General features: G+C 37.0%; 1 protein-coding gene across 6 annotated transcripts in view; it reads right to left on the bottom strand.

The window, feature by feature from the left end:
- Window positions 1-17,124, bottom strand: part of AKAP11 (A-kinase anchoring protein 11) — a 50,449-nt gene extending 33,325 nt beyond the window's left edge. For 3 of the 6 annotated variants that reach the window (XR_013763221.1, XM_079136498.1, XM_079136502.1), the window contains exons 1-4: window positions 16,564-16,686; window positions 14,871-14,983; window positions 14,659-14,743; window positions 3,187-3,296 (exon numbers count right to left, since the gene is read on the bottom strand). Coding sequence is in view for 5 of the 6 variants with exons in the window: in XM_079136498.1 (XP_078992624.1) it covers window positions 3,187-3,246 (60 nt within the window). In the remaining variant the exon portion in view is untranslated. Of the gene's footprint in view, window positions 1-3,186; window positions 3,297-14,658; window positions 14,744-14,870; window positions 14,984-16,563; window positions 16,687-16,993 lie in introns of those variants that run through there. The other 3 variants (XM_079136499.1, XM_079136500.1, XM_079136501.1) reach the window with 3 other exon arrangements.
- Between the last annotated feature and the right edge of the window lie 334 nt (window positions 17,125-17,458).

Below are 17,458 nucleotides of genomic sequence, written 5' to 3'. Positions count from 1 at the left end.
AAGAAAAATTTTCATAAAGAAAAAGTGTATTATAGTTGGATATAAAAAGAACATGCATTTCTTTCTACCTTATTCACCCTCTGATTTGTTGATCAGCTCTTCTATCAGAAACGTCCTTACTCCTCAGTCTTCCCCTGTAGAAATCCTATTCATCCCAAGATTTGAAGATTTTTCTAATCCCTTAGTTATAATAAAATCCTCTCAAAGTTCCTGCCACATTGTTTGTAACATTTATTCTACAAAAAAAATATTTTTTAAACTCTTTATGTAGTTGTAGATGGACACAATACCTTTATTTTTGTTTGTTTGTTTATTTTATGTGGTGCTGACCATCGAACCCAATGCCTCACACATGCCAGGCAAGCACTCTGCCACTGAGTCACAGCCCCAGCCCACAAAAAATTGTTTTAAAAAACATTTAATCTAAATCACAACATATTACAATTACTACCCTCACATATATTTGTCTTTCCTAGGTATTAAAACAAATTATGGGGGTCAGACTGTATTTCATTAACTTTGTTTACCCAGATTTCAAAATCTTACATACTACATGAACTCCACAGTTGCCAACTTCAATAAAGTAAATTAATGTAAATCTCTGATCTAACACAAGAGACACAAATATGAAATCAAAGAATTCAAGAAAAAAACGTAATAATGTTAAATTTGAATTTTACCTATCAATATGAGCCTACAACTTCTTAAATATACGTACCACCTTTTTCCATTGAAAGGTCTTAGAAACAATGATCCTCAGTGGCAATGAGCATACCCAGTACCCAGATTTTGGTTACTCAATGCCAATCACCAATAAAAAGAACCAAAGTTCGTCAGAAAAATGGCTGGTTCCAGATCAGAAGCACAGAAAGCACAAAGTGAACCTGGAACATCTAACTGTGCCAGAATGCATGGAAGTGCTCCAAAACTTAATTGAATCTTTCAGTAAAATACAGAAAACAGAATGAAAGAATTCCTATAGGCCAAATTTGGGCTGAGTCATAAAAAAGAATGAAAATGGCTGGACATGGTGGAGCATGCACTGGTAAAGCACTTCTAGGCTCAACCCCCAGTACAAAAAACACACAAAAAAAAGCTATTGGGGAGCAAGATACACTATTTCAAACTATCACCCTACAGGTTATTTATTAATCCCATAATTACAAAGGTATTATGTGCATTTACTAGAGATATCTGGTGTTTACAATCTTGACTACTGGGTCAGTCCTGGCATTAAATAATATCAAACAAACTCTAAGAAACCTGATCTGACAGAAGAGAATGACACATCACCTTTGAGGTACAAGGAAAATCAGGTGAATCCAAATATGGAAATGTTCTACAAGACAACTGGTTCATATTCTTATAAAGATTTGCTATCATGAGTAAAAAAACCTAACCCACTGAAATGGTCTAGAATAGGGGAAATCAAAGGCACAAAACAATTAAATGCAGTATTTCAACTTTAACTGGACCCCAGATGAGAAACAAGGAAAAAGTCAGAAGGACATCTGAGTTAGAGAAATCTATGTAAGGACTATTCATTAGAAGATGTTACTGAATTAATAATTTTCTTAAGAGTGGTGATGATGTTGATATGAAAATAATGTCTGTAGGGATACTCTTATACAATTGCAAAAGGGAAGAAAGTGTGTGCACATGTGCATATACTGAGAGAGAAAATGGATATGGCAAAATGTTAACAGGATGAATCTAAGGCATATATGAAGTGTTCATTGTACCGAGGTTTATTCCCAACTTGAAAATATTCAATATTTAAACAATTTTGTTTTCATTAATTAATGGAGGTTTTCACACTAATTTATGAACATGAAATCAAGAAAGGAAAAAATATGTAACAAGTAATCTGAACTTGAACTATCAATATAAATTTGTGATACTGCAGAACAAAGAGCATTCCTAGTATCCAGATCTTGGTTTCTAAATATTTTTCAGGGTTCTTTGAAAAATAGTCAATATTGAGTATGAGGAAAGGAGAGTAGGTGAAACTGTGTCATACAACAAAAAGATACAACCAGAAAGGAAGGAAGCTGTCAAAGAACTAAGAGTCAGAAAAAAGGACACAGGCACTGGGATTGATTAGCTCCCAGGTACCAATCTGGGGACAGTTTGAGCAACTTCAAATAAACAAATGAATCACTAAAAACAAAAGATTGTAAAATACAGAACTACGAAAATCTATGCATTCAGAGCAATACAAATAAAAAAGGAAAAAAAATCCAAATCAAAAATTCCAAAAAAATAAATATAAATAAGTAAATGAACGAGTGATGAGAAATAAATTCACTTGCCACCATTAGAGGTGATAATTATACCAAATCACTAATCTAAACAATAATAGTAATTAAAGAGCATTTCCCCTTTCCTCACCCACCTTAGATGAACTGTCTTCTCTCTTATGAGTGTTATCAAAAGAGAGAAGAGAGTTACCATAAGAGAAGGATAGCAAGAAAAACACTCTAATGAAAATCAAAGACTGTCTTAACAGGTATGGACTGGTCAACAGTGTCATATAATACAGAAGGGTATAGAAAGTAGTGTATCAGGTCTAACAGGTAAAGACTGGTCAACAATGTCATAACTGTGCTAACAAAGACTACTAACCATCCTCCAATCTCCATTCCTCTCTTCTTCCTTTAAGTAATGCCTCAAAGTTTTAGCAAAGATAAAATGTAAACATATAAAAGATTAACCAGTTGTTATAAGAGGAAGAGAAGAGGTTTTTCCTCAGACTACAAAGAGGAAAGGATCAAGAATCACACTTCATTTGGTCCCTACTAATTACCCAACATCTAGCAAAGGGGCTGACATATAAGAAGAACTCAAATTCTTATTTGCTGAATGAATGAACGAATGAATAAATGAATGGTAATATTTCATCTCATCATCAGAGTTAAAAGTATATAGGAAAGTTTGTATCTGATACTCTATATTCCTACAAAAGTTGGAAAACATCTGTTGAGAAGAAATGGAGAGGAGGTTTGTGATTTAAGAAAATAATCATGATCATGATTTTGTATCATTATTTTCATACATGCCAATTTTTATAGTATTTTAATGTTACTAATTTAAATAAGATTCAACTAAAAACCAAATCATAGCTTTAAAATAATAAACATTTTCATTAAAATTTTCATGAAAAGGAACCTAATATAATGAACTTACCTTTCTGATAGATGCTCTAGTCCTCATATGACTGTTTCTGAAAGACTGAAAAGTCGCCATACCTGTATGACTATTATACGTAATTACTGAAGAGTAAATTCACAGAACGCCTAAAGAAAACATCAAAAGAAAACTTATTTATTGATCTTAGTAATTCAGGCAAACATTTTGTGCTAAAATAATTTCTTTAAATTCAGTCATTTAGAGAAAAATAAAAACAAAAATATTGAGCCCTAAAAATTTACTCAGCAATACAACATATATATTTGAAAAATAGGTGAGAGATGAAATTACAAAAAATTCTTATTTTCATTTGCAAAATTATAATAGCTTACCCTTTTCTGATCCACTGTCACTGCCCTTTTTAACTGCAAAGCCTCAAAAAGAATTATTTTTAAAACCTTTTAAAATCTTAAATAGAATCATAAAAAGAATTCCAGCTTTTCTGCCTCCCAAAAGTCACTCTTATCTCTACAGGAATAGTTAATGTTGCAGACTTTCTTATCTTTCAGACAAAATAAGAACATGAAATCCGTTCATATAAAATCAGGAAGATGGAAAAAAACTCCTTATAGAGCAATTTAAGAGCATACCAATGATTAGAGTGCAGAAACCATCCAAGTTAATGAGTAATAGTAGACACACACACACACACACACATACACACACCTAGGAGAAACTCTAAAACGAAGTCTTAACTTTCGAGATGCTTTAATAAAAACCTCTGAAAATTTAAAATCAACTCCTGTCATTAATCAGTATCTATATTTGACAGCAGGATCTTGTCCATATATTAAGATCTACTCATGCTACATAAATACTAAAGATATAATGGAGACAAGAGAGAGATGATCATCTTGAGTTCCAAGTCTCCCAGAGGAAAAGGTTTTATTACAGTAAAGAGTAAAAGGGGTGTGAATTCTGAATAACAGAAAATCTGAATCAATAAATATTTAACAAACCTTAAAATCTTAGTTTCAAGTACTTTCAGTAACTCAAACTGGTCTTGTTAAGGATTGCCCAACTGAGGTTTCCAAGACATTTGGTTAATACAGATTTATACTATGAAGAGATACATATGCAAAACCAACTTCAATGTAGAATTAAAAAAAGAAAAACTAAATGTTAGTCTTCTGTTTTTATACTCTGTTTTTATATTTTTCCCTGTAGAGATAAAACTGAAGTGAGTCCACCTCGCACATGCACCTCCTTCTTAGAGACTTCCAGATTTTAATTTCTAGACAACAAATTATAATGGCATTTTATTATGAACTAAGATAAGTCCTGGTGGTCTTCACAACAATAAAATTTGATTACTGAAATTGAGGCAGCATCATGAAAAGTCCAATAAGATACAAGGGAGATCCCAATAGACAGAACAAAGAGCAAGAGAGGATCATTCCATAGATCATTCATGTCCCTGTTCTGCCTCTCATTAGCTTGTGTTTCTTCTGAGTTGGCCACAATGTCTCTGGATCTATTTCCTTAATGTATATAATACTTGTTGGATAAGTTTACTGTGAGAATCGAATGAAAAATAATTTAAGGGAAGCACTTTGCAAAATATAAAATATGGACAAAATAAAAATTAAAATATTTACCTATGAACCAGAATGATCAAGACCACCAAAATTATCAAAACTGAGTATAAAGGTTTATCTAGACAAAGCAAGAAGAAAATCTTCTTATTTGTCACAGATCAATTTAGTATTCTTTCTTCCCACAGCATTCTCGTCAATTGTCAGAAACTCCTAGAGGTAAATGGAAATGCCACAAATTTCACATAAAAAATAAACTACAGAGGCTACCCAAGAGTTCCAGAAAAGAAGGAACACTCAAAGTCAGCTCCTGAAGTGTCACCAACTTTCTAAAAGGCAATTTTATAATACACTCATAACTGAAAAAATTCCTACACTTTGGCCCAGCAATTGTACTTCTGGGAATTCATCAAGGCATATAATGATCCTAGAGTATATAAGGTTCTAAATTAGACCTCATAACAAATTAAATGCTTGCTGAGAGGTTTATGTTAACATCTCATTGTACACTCCTGTTTATGAGAATAACTAAGGCAAGAGGGAGTTAAGCAATTCACCCAGCCCCACACAAAAAATGGCAGAGCTAACATTCAAATTCAAATGTCAAACTCTAGCACCAGGGATTAGCCATCATCTATAGTGCATAAATATCTGAGAAGCTGTTCATCAAACTTCATAATAGAAATAAGAAACAATTTAGACACCAGAAACAGAAGAGCCATTAAATAACCTTAGGTTTATTCCCACGGTGAGATAATGGCAGCCATTAAAAACAACACTGAAGGATAGAGGGAAGGCACAGGTAACATCTTTACTGTCTGAGTTGACTCCTAATCCTGCCTGAAAGAGGAGTCCAGAAAAGAGACAGAAAAGAGTTACTACCTCTGCAGTTACTGACTAAAGTCAACTGAACAAAGATAAACACTACCTCACAGGAAACTTTACATAAAACTGACTTGCTATCTAGATGAACTGCCCATCGTAAGTTGTGTCATGCCCCTGAGGCAGAAGACACACCTGTAAAAGTCCTTGGTAGGGGTGGTCTAAGTGCTGCAACAACATCCAGGATGTGACAGGCTAGCCATCCCAGTCCACTTTACTCATAATATTCCTGAATGGCAGGCCCAGATAAAATACCCTTACTCAAGGTCAAGAAATAAAGCAAACATAATCCAGTATGGGACCTAATGAAAAAACATTTAAAATCAAGTGAACATATTAAAAAAATAATCCAGAAAAATATCATCATTCCCCACCCCAAATTCACATTATCTAACAGTACCTCAGAAGTTATACCATTGTTTAAAATTAATAAAAATGAAGCAACATTTAATTCCACATTTATACTATGCTTCACTCATGGAAGAAAAACAGTTTACTGAACCCTACTCTACTACTTTAATCTAAAGGAAAATATTGTCTCACAAACCTACTAGAAAGTATCTACACAACATAAAAGTGAATTCAGTATGAAATAATATAATCCAGTATGAAATAATAATTTTTGGTAAAGCAAAGAAAAAAACAGTCTTTGGAAATGATACATAGATAAATGGAGAAAAGAAAAAGAGCCAGAGAAAGATTTCGTCAACATCTTATAAAATTAGAAAGAATGTAGTCTTAAACATTGCACAAGAGGAGCAAAAACAAAGTATTTTCCCCTAAAACACCCTTGAATTACAATAAACTTTTTGCTTACTGTTCACCCTATTCTAGGTGAATAAATAAGAACTCTACAAAGGAAATAACTGTGTTAGCTATAACAAAAAAAATAAAAATAAAAACCAATCTAGATTTTAAAAAAGCAGATGAGAGTCAAGAAAGTACAGATGGACAAAACAGCTGAAAAGTGAGCTGACAGAGCTCAGGAAGGACTAGAATACTGCCATGAAGCAACTGAAATCCCCTTAGAAGCAATCGAAAAAGCGAAAGATATTAAGAAAAAATACTTAATAGATTTAATATAGAAAATATTTACTAGATATAATAGAAAAACCAGTGAATGTAAAAGGAAACAAATGAAAGCAATTAGAGAAACAATTATGAACAATACAGAAAAGAGATATGAGGTACCTTGAATAAACATAGTTCTTTTATCCTACAATTTCACTTCTCAAACTTATCCTACATAAACTTTACAAAGTTCACCAAAATATGTCAAAGAATATTCACTGAAGTAGGTAAACTAAAACAATGACAGAGTCAACCACCACAGGACTTTCTCTTTGATTAAGTAAAATAGGCCTGTTCTAGCATGCTTCCATTTTTCTATTTTGGGTAAAATCTGTATCACTACAAGTGTGTATTTATATGTGTAATACAAAAGAGAGCACACACTCAATGGGTAAAGACTGGTTTTTATCTGGGGAGATGCAATTATAGGTGTGTGGGTGTGGTTGGTTTGTTGTTTGTTTTTTGATCTGTGTGTATCCTGTACGTTTCTGTATACACATAAATTCTTTTACAATTAAAAATATTCCCCAAATTTTTCTCTCTCCTCTGGCCTAAGAAATGTTCAAATCAACATCATCTGTAACTTTTTATTTTTTTTAATATCAGGAAAACTGACCATGCCAAGAGTATAAAACACCTTTCTAGTCATCTATCAACAATACTGTTCTTTATTTATTTATTTATTTTTATTTTTTTGGTACCAGGGATTGAAACCATGGACACTTAACCACTGAATCCCATCTCCAGCACTCTTTATATTTTATTTAGAGATAGGATCTCCCTAAGTTGCTTAGGGAGCCTCACAAAGTTGTTGAGGCTGGCTTTGAACTTTCGATCCTCCTGCTGCAGCCACCTACACCACTTGGGATTACAGGCATGCACCACCATGCATGGCAATATTGTTCTGTCTAGGCTTGCCTCCTAATGCACCAGTTCTCAAACTTCAGAGCACCTACAAAAGAACTTACTTCTAACACTTCACACACACACAGGCACACAATCAGGTCGACCTGGAACTCAGAAATCCATATTTTTAACAAGTATTTTATATAAATTTCTACTGAGAAATAAATAACTCTCTAACCAGACATTGGTTTCCTTCCCTACATTCTTTTAAAACTTGTTACTTGAATACTAATAATTCCTTAACTTTCATCCTTATCCTCTTTGGTTTTCATTCTATTTAGTTTTCCAAAGATATTTTACCTGTACTTCTGGTTTTAACAATGCAAATTAACACCCTTAATTTATATCTTCAGTCCTTAATTTATATCTTCTGTGTTCTAGTTTCAGTTCCTTACATCCAATTTTTTATGAGACATTTCTAACCAAATATCCCTGCTAGGTTTTGGTAACGGTTTGTACGCCAGTAACCCCAGTAGTTCACATGTTGGAGATTTGATCACCAGTAAGTTCATGTTGAGAGGTGGTGGAACATTTCAAGAGATAGGGCCTAATGAAAGGTAGTTAGGCCCTGAGGGCACCACCCTTATATGGATTAATGTCACCCTGTGGGGATTCTAGCTCTTATGGGACTACATTAGTACTCAAAGAGGGGATTCTTAGAAATAGAGCCTGGCCCCCTTGCTCTCTGGCTTCATGTCTCACTATATGATCTCTTCTACACAATCCCACCATGATGTCATATGCCATGTTGTGATATACTCTGCAGATCATCACTAGAGGCTGAACAAATGGAAATGCCCAAACCTTGGACTTTGTGCCTCCATAACTGTCAGTTAAATCTCTCTTCTATACAAAGTACCCAGCCTCTGGTATTTTGGTATAGCAACACAAAGTAGACTAAGACAAGTCCTTACTCCAAAATTAGTATGTTCAAAATCTAAATAAGACTTTCTCCTTAAACAATCTCCTCCTGTATTCCCTATTTCAGTAAGAGCCAGAAACCAACCCCAGATAGAAGGCCAAGGTGTAAATTAACCTCCTCTTCAATCTCTACAAACCATCATGTCTAGTATACCCCCAGTCCTAACCTGTCATGCTCCTAAGCTTCTCTCAAATCTACCCTCTCACTTCCATAAGCTGAAGTGGAACTAACTTCACACATTAGTTCAAGGACCTCCCCATTCAAGAAAGGTCTGGCTTATCTCTCATTTCTCCCTCCCTGTCCAAATAATACCACCTCCTTTATATTCCCAAAGTGGTTTGTTCCTTGGTGCCAGTGTTTGCATACTTCCCTTCTGTTAGGAGTTCCCTGAGAACGAAAGTGCTTTATGTATTTGTACTTTAACTTAGTAGGCATTCAAACACTTGCTAAATAAAAATACTATTTAAAAAGCAAAGTACACCTTTAAATGTCTGAATGGATGTGTCTACACAATGAAATTATTTGTAAAATACATTTAAAACTTTGCAACAATTTCTATTTTATGGTATTTGAGATCACATTTTTTTAAAAATGCTCCAAATACACATTTTAACTAAATGCCAAATGGCCAAGTGTTAAACATTAATGTTCTGTTGAATATAAGTACAAAAAAATACAAAATATATATGAAACACTGGTTTGCAAACATTAAACAAGAGGTAATACAGGACTGTGACATACCTAAGAGAAGGGCAACACTGGTTGCTGCCCTTCCGGGGCATAACATAGCGACAAGAAAACCAAGAAGTCTAGCAGTCTCAGTGAGTTCTGGTCAAAGATATCATTTTGGAGAGACTAAGGTGGCTATAATTTATAGGCCACAGTACCAGAGAGAGAATGTTATGAGAACAATAGCTCTAAAAGATGTACAGAAGAGTTCTCTTAGAACTTTTGGTTAAATGCTAAGCTGTGCCAAGTATCTGAGGTTGGGAAAATAACAATCAGAGGGCAGTAGGCCAAACAATATCTGGAGCCAGACAGCTCAGAATAATTTACCCTCTCACTAACCAGAGTGGAAAAACCTTGTAGGATATCAGACAATGGATAGACTCCTTAGAAGGAAGAGGCTTTTGTATGGGGAAAAAAGGCATCACTACACTAAAGGACTACAGGCTTTTCTGGATACCCACAAATAAAGCTTAAAAGCAAGACTTGAAACAATCTGACAGATTGCTAATAATCTAAATGTGCACCCCAACTAAATTTAATACTCTTGGGAATTATAAGTCAAGCAAAAATAGCATAAAACTCAATGGTGGCATATAATCAAAAATTAGGAGATATGCAGAGGAGGATAAAAATATGACATATAACTAGGAGAAAAAGGCAATAAATGCAGGCCCCAAAATGACAAGAGATCTGGACATGAAGAGAAAAGAACTGTCAAAGAATAATATAAATATTGTTCCATACATTCATAAAGGGAGAGGAAAACACGATCAAGATTAAGGAGAAAATCTGAAAATGAGACCAAAACTGAACTTAGACAAAAATAAAACATTGCCAACATGAAAAATATAGCAGATGCAACTAACAGCAGATTAAACACTGGAAAAGAAAAGTTAAAAAATAAAAAACCTATCCAAAATAAAATACAGAGGGAAAAGCATAAAAACAAACCCTGAGCATCAGTGACATTAAGCACTGTAAAAATGGTGGGTACAGAGTCCCAAAAAGTGAGGGGTGGAGAAGGCGTATGGAGAGAATAGAAGAAAACCATAAAAAAGTGACAGATCCAAGAGAGCTAAATAAACACTAAGAGAATAAACATAAAGAAAATCACCCCAGGGGCTGAGGTCATGGCTCAGTGGTAAAGTACTTGCCTGGCATGTGTGAAGCACTAGGTTCAATTCTCAGCACCACATATAAATAAATGAATTAAATAAAGGTCCATCAACAACTAAAAAACATTAAAAAAAGAAAAAAAAGGAAAATCACCCCAAGGCACATCATAACCAAAGTCCTAGAAACCAGTGATAAAGAGAAAATCTTAAAAGCAATGAGGCGGGGGTTGGGGGGGTGGGGGGTGGGGAGGAATACACACAGAACAGAACAAAGCACAGCAGACTTCCCATCTACCCAAGCCATAAAACAAGACAATGGAGCATTATCTTTAAAGCACAACGGGAAATAAAAGTGTTAACCCAGATATCCATACCTGATGAAAATGTCTTCAAAAATTAAGGCAAAGTGAATTTATTCATAATAAGAGATGAGAATTCATCACCATCTGATCAGCATTAGAATAACCATGAAAAGAATTCTTGAGGCAAAGAAAAACAATACCAGATAGAAATCTGGATCTATATAAAGGAGTAAGGAGCACCTGACATGGTAAATATGATGGTAATACAAAAGTTATTTTCTCATTTATAAGTTTATTAAAAATAACTGTTTAAATAACAACATATTATGAGATTTACAACAGACATTAGTAAAATGTATGATAAAATAGCACAAAGGGAGAGAGGTTAAAAAAAATAAGCATAAGACTTCAACACTGTACACAAAATGGTATCATTTGAAGGAAGACTGGTAAGTTTAAAGTTCTCTTATAAACCCCAGAGCAGCCACTAGAAAAATAATACAGAATAATACCAAATAATGAACAGTAGAATAAAGGTGATGCTATCCTCCTTTCTGTAGAGAAGGAAACTAAAGTTCACCTTCACAGGACTACTATAAGAACACAATGCAATAACATGTAAAAACAATACCTTATAAGGCAGGAAGTCAAATTTTGGCTCTTCCCTTGAGCACGGACCTGGTGTTTGAGTTATAAAACCTAAAAATACCACAGCTATCAGTTACTACTATTTTGTCTTTCAAAATAATGATAAATTATATTAAAAAGACCTGAGTATTCCTGATATCAATCAAAATACCTGCTTCTTCATAGTTTCTGCCTTCTTTTTATTCCTGAATCACCTCATTCCTGAACGTACAGCACACATTCCGTTCTTTGTTCTAAAGAGTTTCTCAATCTCAGCCTTATTGACATTTTGGGTTAAATAATTTAGTCATACAGGGCTGTCTGTGCATTTTAAGTAGGACATTGTATAATATCCTTGGTCTCTACCTACTAGATGTTAGCCAGGACCCCCCTGTTGTGAGAACCAAACTCCATGTATTGTCAAATGTTCCCTGGAGTACAAAACTGCCTAGTTTTGCACTTTGAGACTAGTGCCTTAAATGTATACAAGTCTATGCCCTGTATTGATCTGCAAACTCTTAACACTCAGCAGGGAGTTTTGAAGTCAGAAGCAGTTCAGTGATAGGGATACAACTCTGAAAAGTCCTGAAAGAGCTTACATTCTAAGGTCAAGCCTTACAGATAACAAAAATCCATTATTTATTGAACTGAACAAGCTATAAGGTAAAGAAAAATTTCATAGAGAACATGAAATTCAAAGGGACATTTAATGGCAAGAGTAGCACCATTAGAAAATAGGACCACCTACTCAATGAATGACTTTCTGAAAGATTAATCCTGGGATATGTGTTCTTCCATGTTTTCTGAAATATCCAATAGGAAAAAAGTTACTGGTCTCTTAACTGCATTCTCAGGTTAAGACCCACTTCTAAGCATGTTTGAACCTAGTCTGTCACTGATTTTTAAATTATCAGCATGGGCCTAGTTGACAAATACTAAGTGTGAATTGCTACTGACTTCAAAACTCCCCAGTCAACAACAAACACAAACACACACACACACACACACACACACACACACACACACACTCAAAATACTAAAAGCTTCATGTTACATTTTCAATGAAATACTGTCTACAAATTGAAATAATTTTAACATATCTATGAGATTATTTCTGACATAAGAGATTTTAACCCAGTAACACATTCTCATTATCAGTCAAATCTGCCAGTAGCAGTAGTAGCTGCCCAGTAGCAGAAACATGTGCATGGCTCTGCTTTGCAGATGGTCCAGTGCTTGGCACATAGGAGATACCCTGTAAGCCCACACAATCCATGAACTAACAAAAGCTTAAAAGATAACTTTAAAATTTCAAGCCTGAGGAAACAGAAGGTAGAGCTTTTTGCCATTTATAGAGTAACTAGAAGATGGTGTTTTATGTCAACATAATATCCAAAAGGCAACAAAAACACATTTTTAATTGGGGTCAAAGGGATGTTACTGTAAGAATCATCCATGCATACAAAGCTTGAAAGCTGAGCCCAAAGACTAGGAAAAACAGTAAATTAAGAGAATCTAAGGGACAACCATGATCTAGGGTTCTAGAGCAGGTAAAAAAAAAAAATTTTTTTTCACAAATAAATGGCAATGTGAAGGAGAGATGGAAATTTAGAAGAATTTAGAGTCCTGAAGTCAAGAAATAGTTTTAAATATGAGTGGTCAGCACAAGACTTCTAAATTCTTTGAGGCAGAAATGATATATTCTTTCAGCTCTGAACACTCCAAAAGCCCAGCTATTAGTACCGGACACACAGTATGTACCCAATAAATACTAACACCATACATATACCTGTGGCTTCCATGTGCCAGCTAGACACTGCATGCTTTACACATGTGAATTCATGATTATCAGAGAAGGTGCTGTTATCACACTCATTTTACACATAGAGAAAGAAAGGCATTTAAGTAATTTGTCCAGTTCTCACACCCAGAATATGTCCTAAAAAGGGACCATTAATCTGGTTAGGTCATTACCAAGCTGACGGCAAGTTCAATTCAGTGCTAGAAGAAAAACTACAGGATGTTAAAGTACCCCCAAAGTATTTATCATTTCCTCCCCATCCACACTTTTCTTAAAAGAACTTGCTGTGGTAGTCTGAAAAACAGCCCTACAAACTGTGAAACACACCTAAATCTCCTCCCCATTCATTTCCCATTCCTATCTTCCCCCACCCCAATCAACCTGACAAGTAGAAGAAAACAGATCTATCAGGTTCTCTTGATAAAAATTTAGAATTGAGTTTTGAGATATTTATTAAACACGAAAACGCAAAATCAAATGAGTCTCATGTGGGTGCTCTGGCAAACCAAAGTAATGGGGAAGCAGCAACCAAGAGCCTTCAAGAGAAGGCCAATATGAAAAACGCTAGAGTGGGCATGCAGTGAGTACCAGAGATCTGAGACTATATATTCCCAGGGAAAAACTGGAAGAGTAACTGCCTTAAGACTTTCTGGTTCCCAGGACCCCAACCTGGAATCACAAAATGGATTTCAGAGGCAGTGCTCCAAGTGTATGACAAATGCCTTTTTTAAGTAAGCTAATTCAAATGGCTTTTTGGTTTTTGCTGCCAAATAATTAAGGCAACAAGGGAGGTCAAAGAAAAAACCTGAGTAAGCAGTGACTATGTGCCTCAAACTAACCTTCTGAGGTAGATAATTTAACTATCATTTCAAGGATGAGGGAAATGAGACTCAGAAATATTTAATTAGCAGGTCTATGTGACTTCAAAATCCAAATTCTGATCACTATAACTCATTTTCACTCAGGTAACATTCTCTCTGTTCTAGTTCATGACACCACTATCTTCCCCCAAGAAACATTCCCAGACTAATTTTTTAAAAAATGCAAAATTGTTAATTTTTCTCCTTTTATCATGTCCAAGCTCTAATCTACACATTTCAAATGCCTTTATTATAGGAAATACTTTCAATGAACTTTTATGAATAAGGATAAATGGGAAAAAAAAGTGAAGATATTTGGATCTAATAAATCATTTTCCTTTCCTTTCCTCATACTACCAGTTTATATACCCTTTACTCACATCCAAGCTAAGCTCAGATCTTTTCTTGACCTGTCCCCACCTCTCATTCCCTCCAAGTGGTTGACTTGACAAAAAAGAAAAAAATCAGTTTATCTAACTAGTAATTACTTTTCAAAGGCAAGACAAAGAACAAATACCCCACAAGTGTGAACCCTTGCCAAGAGTATAAGGATCAGCAGTAAATTCTGTTTTGTTTTGTTTTTATCTCTGAAAATCAGTTTGCCAAAATGGAATGGAAAGCAACTTTTCTCGTACAGACTGGTTTCCTTTACTCATTGACAAAAAGACATTTTCTAGGTTTTTTCACATTTTCTTCATATATGGACAGAACTCCCATACCTATTTATAGATGGAAATTTCCCTTTAAATGACCTGTAACATTTTGTCTGAACTGGGCTCAGCTCCTTTTCCAGACAGTAAGTTCCTAGAATTAAAAAAAAAAGAAAGAAAGAAAGGTGTTTTTTGTTGTTGTTGTTTTGTATTGGTTTGAAGTACCATCCTTTTTCCCATCCCCAAAGGCAAAGGAGAATTTTTTCACCTTCTAGACTTACCCTTAGAATTCAGAGGTCAGAGAAGGCTAGAAAATTTCTCACTGTTGGTCCTGGATCCTAGGCAACTCCCACATCTTCAACAATTGAGAAATAATCACCGGTCCTGGAGTATACTGCAAAGTATCAGTCTTAGCAATAGTGCAGTTTTGCAGGCACTAATCACTAGCTCAGCTTGGGAACCCATTTCTTCTCTGACTCCCTTACAGTCTTTTATTTTTTATCTTATTTTTTTCCAGTACCAGGGATGAACTCAGGGGCACTTGACCACTGAGTCAAATCCCCAGCCCTATTTTGTATTTTATTTAGAGACAGTCTCACCCTGTTACTTAGAGACTCCCATTTGCTGAGGCTGGCTTTGAACTCAGGATCCTTCTATCTCAGCACTCTCAGTCGCTGGGATTACAGGCTTGCACTGCCTGCACCTGGCCCCTTACAATCTCTGATTTCTCATAAATTACTTGTCACTACTAACTCTGATATTCACTGTCAATCCTTGGGTCAGTTTTGCCTGAAGGAACATTAAAAAGTCTAAATAACCAGAATAATACTTGAAAGATATTTAATGTGCTTCAAAAGATTCGTTAAATTTCACTATTTTACCAATCATGTGGGCATTGGCTACCATTACTCTAACGTCATAAGCAAGACATTAAAACAAAGTCGTCTTTGCATAACTAAGTATTCCCATCTTTTCTGAATATTCTTTTCTGAATATTTTCACATATAACAAAATCATTTATCAACCAACAAAACAAAATTCCTAACAAGGTGGGAAGATGCTGAGGAAAATTTGAGCTTTTTAGAAGCAAATGAATAATTACAAAGCTAAAAAGAGGTTTGGAATTATTAACTTCAGCATACACTAAAGTCATTAACTATGTGCCTCAGCAGTTATTTCCCACCAGTAGCGAAAAAGAAGCATTACCAAGTCCTACCACCATGGTGGTTGATTTTTACTGTCATTGTCATTTTGCCAAAAGATTTTTTTTTTAATGCTTTGGTTACATCGACACCTTTTTCTACGCTCTTTTTTTTTTTTTTTTTTTTTTTTTTAAATAAAGCAGCTTAGATGCTTAGAATAACGTTTAAGTATTTCCTATCCATTCGGAGTACTGAATGGCCATCACTTAAGCCACTGTGGCCTAGGAGAAAATCTGACAGCTAACGCAAATATAAACTCTGAGAGGAGCCGTTTGACGCTTCCGTTTCTGATTAAAAAAAAAAAAATTCGAGTCCAGAGCTCAGGGGTTCTGACAGTGAAGAATGCTGTCTGGGGTCAACGTGCAACGTCGTACTCTTCCTATATACACGCTCTCAAGCGCACACCATCAACACTAAGTGCGACCACCACGTACCGAGGGGCCCGGCTCTGAAGACCACCCCGGAGATGGAAACTGAGCCTGATGTACAAGAGGGACGGTAGCTCCAGCGCCACACTGGGGACCCCAAGACCCACCTTCCCTCTGGGCCCAGGGCCTTTGGCTTCCTCCCCTCTCCGCTACTCCCTCCCTCCTCCCACTGCCAAGCGAAAGCGCAGCTTTCAGGGGGCCCCCAAGCCAGAGGAGAGACCACCGGCAGGCAGAGAAGCCAAGGCGGCCAACTCAGGCCTCTCCATCCATCCGGGCCCCCCGCTCCGCCGCCACCCCCAGCCAACGCTCTGGTCACGCCGCGGGCGAGTCGGTGCCTGGCTCACCTTGGCGGCAGTAGCGTCTGCAGCACACAGGCATGTCACCGGCCCGCAACGACCAGTGGCGCGAGCCGGGCGAGCAGCAGGCGCCCCCACCCGCACCAGCCCCCGGCCCTCCCCCCTCCCAGCCCCGCGGCCCGCCCCCACCTGCCCACCCCCTCGGCTTCCGCCGCCGCAGCTCCAGCCCGCACCACTGCCTACTCCCCACGCCTCCCACTCAGTCTCGCGAGAGCAAACAGTCTCGCGAGAACTCTGTGACCAAGCCCGCGCAAAAGTGGGTGGGCTTTTAAAAAAAGGAAAAGGAGGAACGCGAAAAAACGTGCTCCGGAGCTCCTAAGGCAACAGGCCCACCGGTCACATGATGCCGAAGTGGCCTCTCCATTTGTCAGAACCGGTTCATCCGTGGGAGCTTTAAACTCCAGTCTGACCTACGAACCTGCGGCGAACGTCTTGCGCGCTTCCTGGTCTGTTGCCTTGGAAATGGTTTAACCCTTTCCTCTGGCAAAATACCCGGACCTTGGCTTGCTCCGCAAGTTTGGTATCCGGCCCAATCTAGTTTCCTTCTACCCCTTTGGCTTACAGCCTGGGACCAGTAAGGCTCCTTCGCCACAAGGCCAGCTTTGCTTTCTTCCGAAGCCCCGGGCCCTTCCCAGCCCAAGCAGCAGCCCCACTAGTTCTGGCCGCCCACGTAAGGCCCATCCTTTCGCACGGCCCCGCCCCTTCTCCCCCTTCTGTGCGAGCACCACTCAGAGCGCGCCATGGTTCGCCCTTCCCGAACCTCGAGAATCAGCCCCAGGGAATCTCCGGGCCCTAGTGCTCTCCCTGACGTTTTAAGTGGTATCAAAATCAGTAAGTAAGTCACTGATCACCAAGAATCCAGGCCCAAGGTGAAACGCTAATG

The sequence above is a fragment of the Sciurus vulgaris genome (assembly GCF_902686455.1).
Source record: "Sciurus vulgaris genome assembly, chromosome: 4".
Lineage (NCBI taxonomy): Eukaryota > Metazoa > Chordata > Mammalia > Rodentia > Sciuridae > Sciurus > Sciurus vulgaris.
This window is presented reverse-complemented; position numbering and strand designations above follow the sequence as displayed.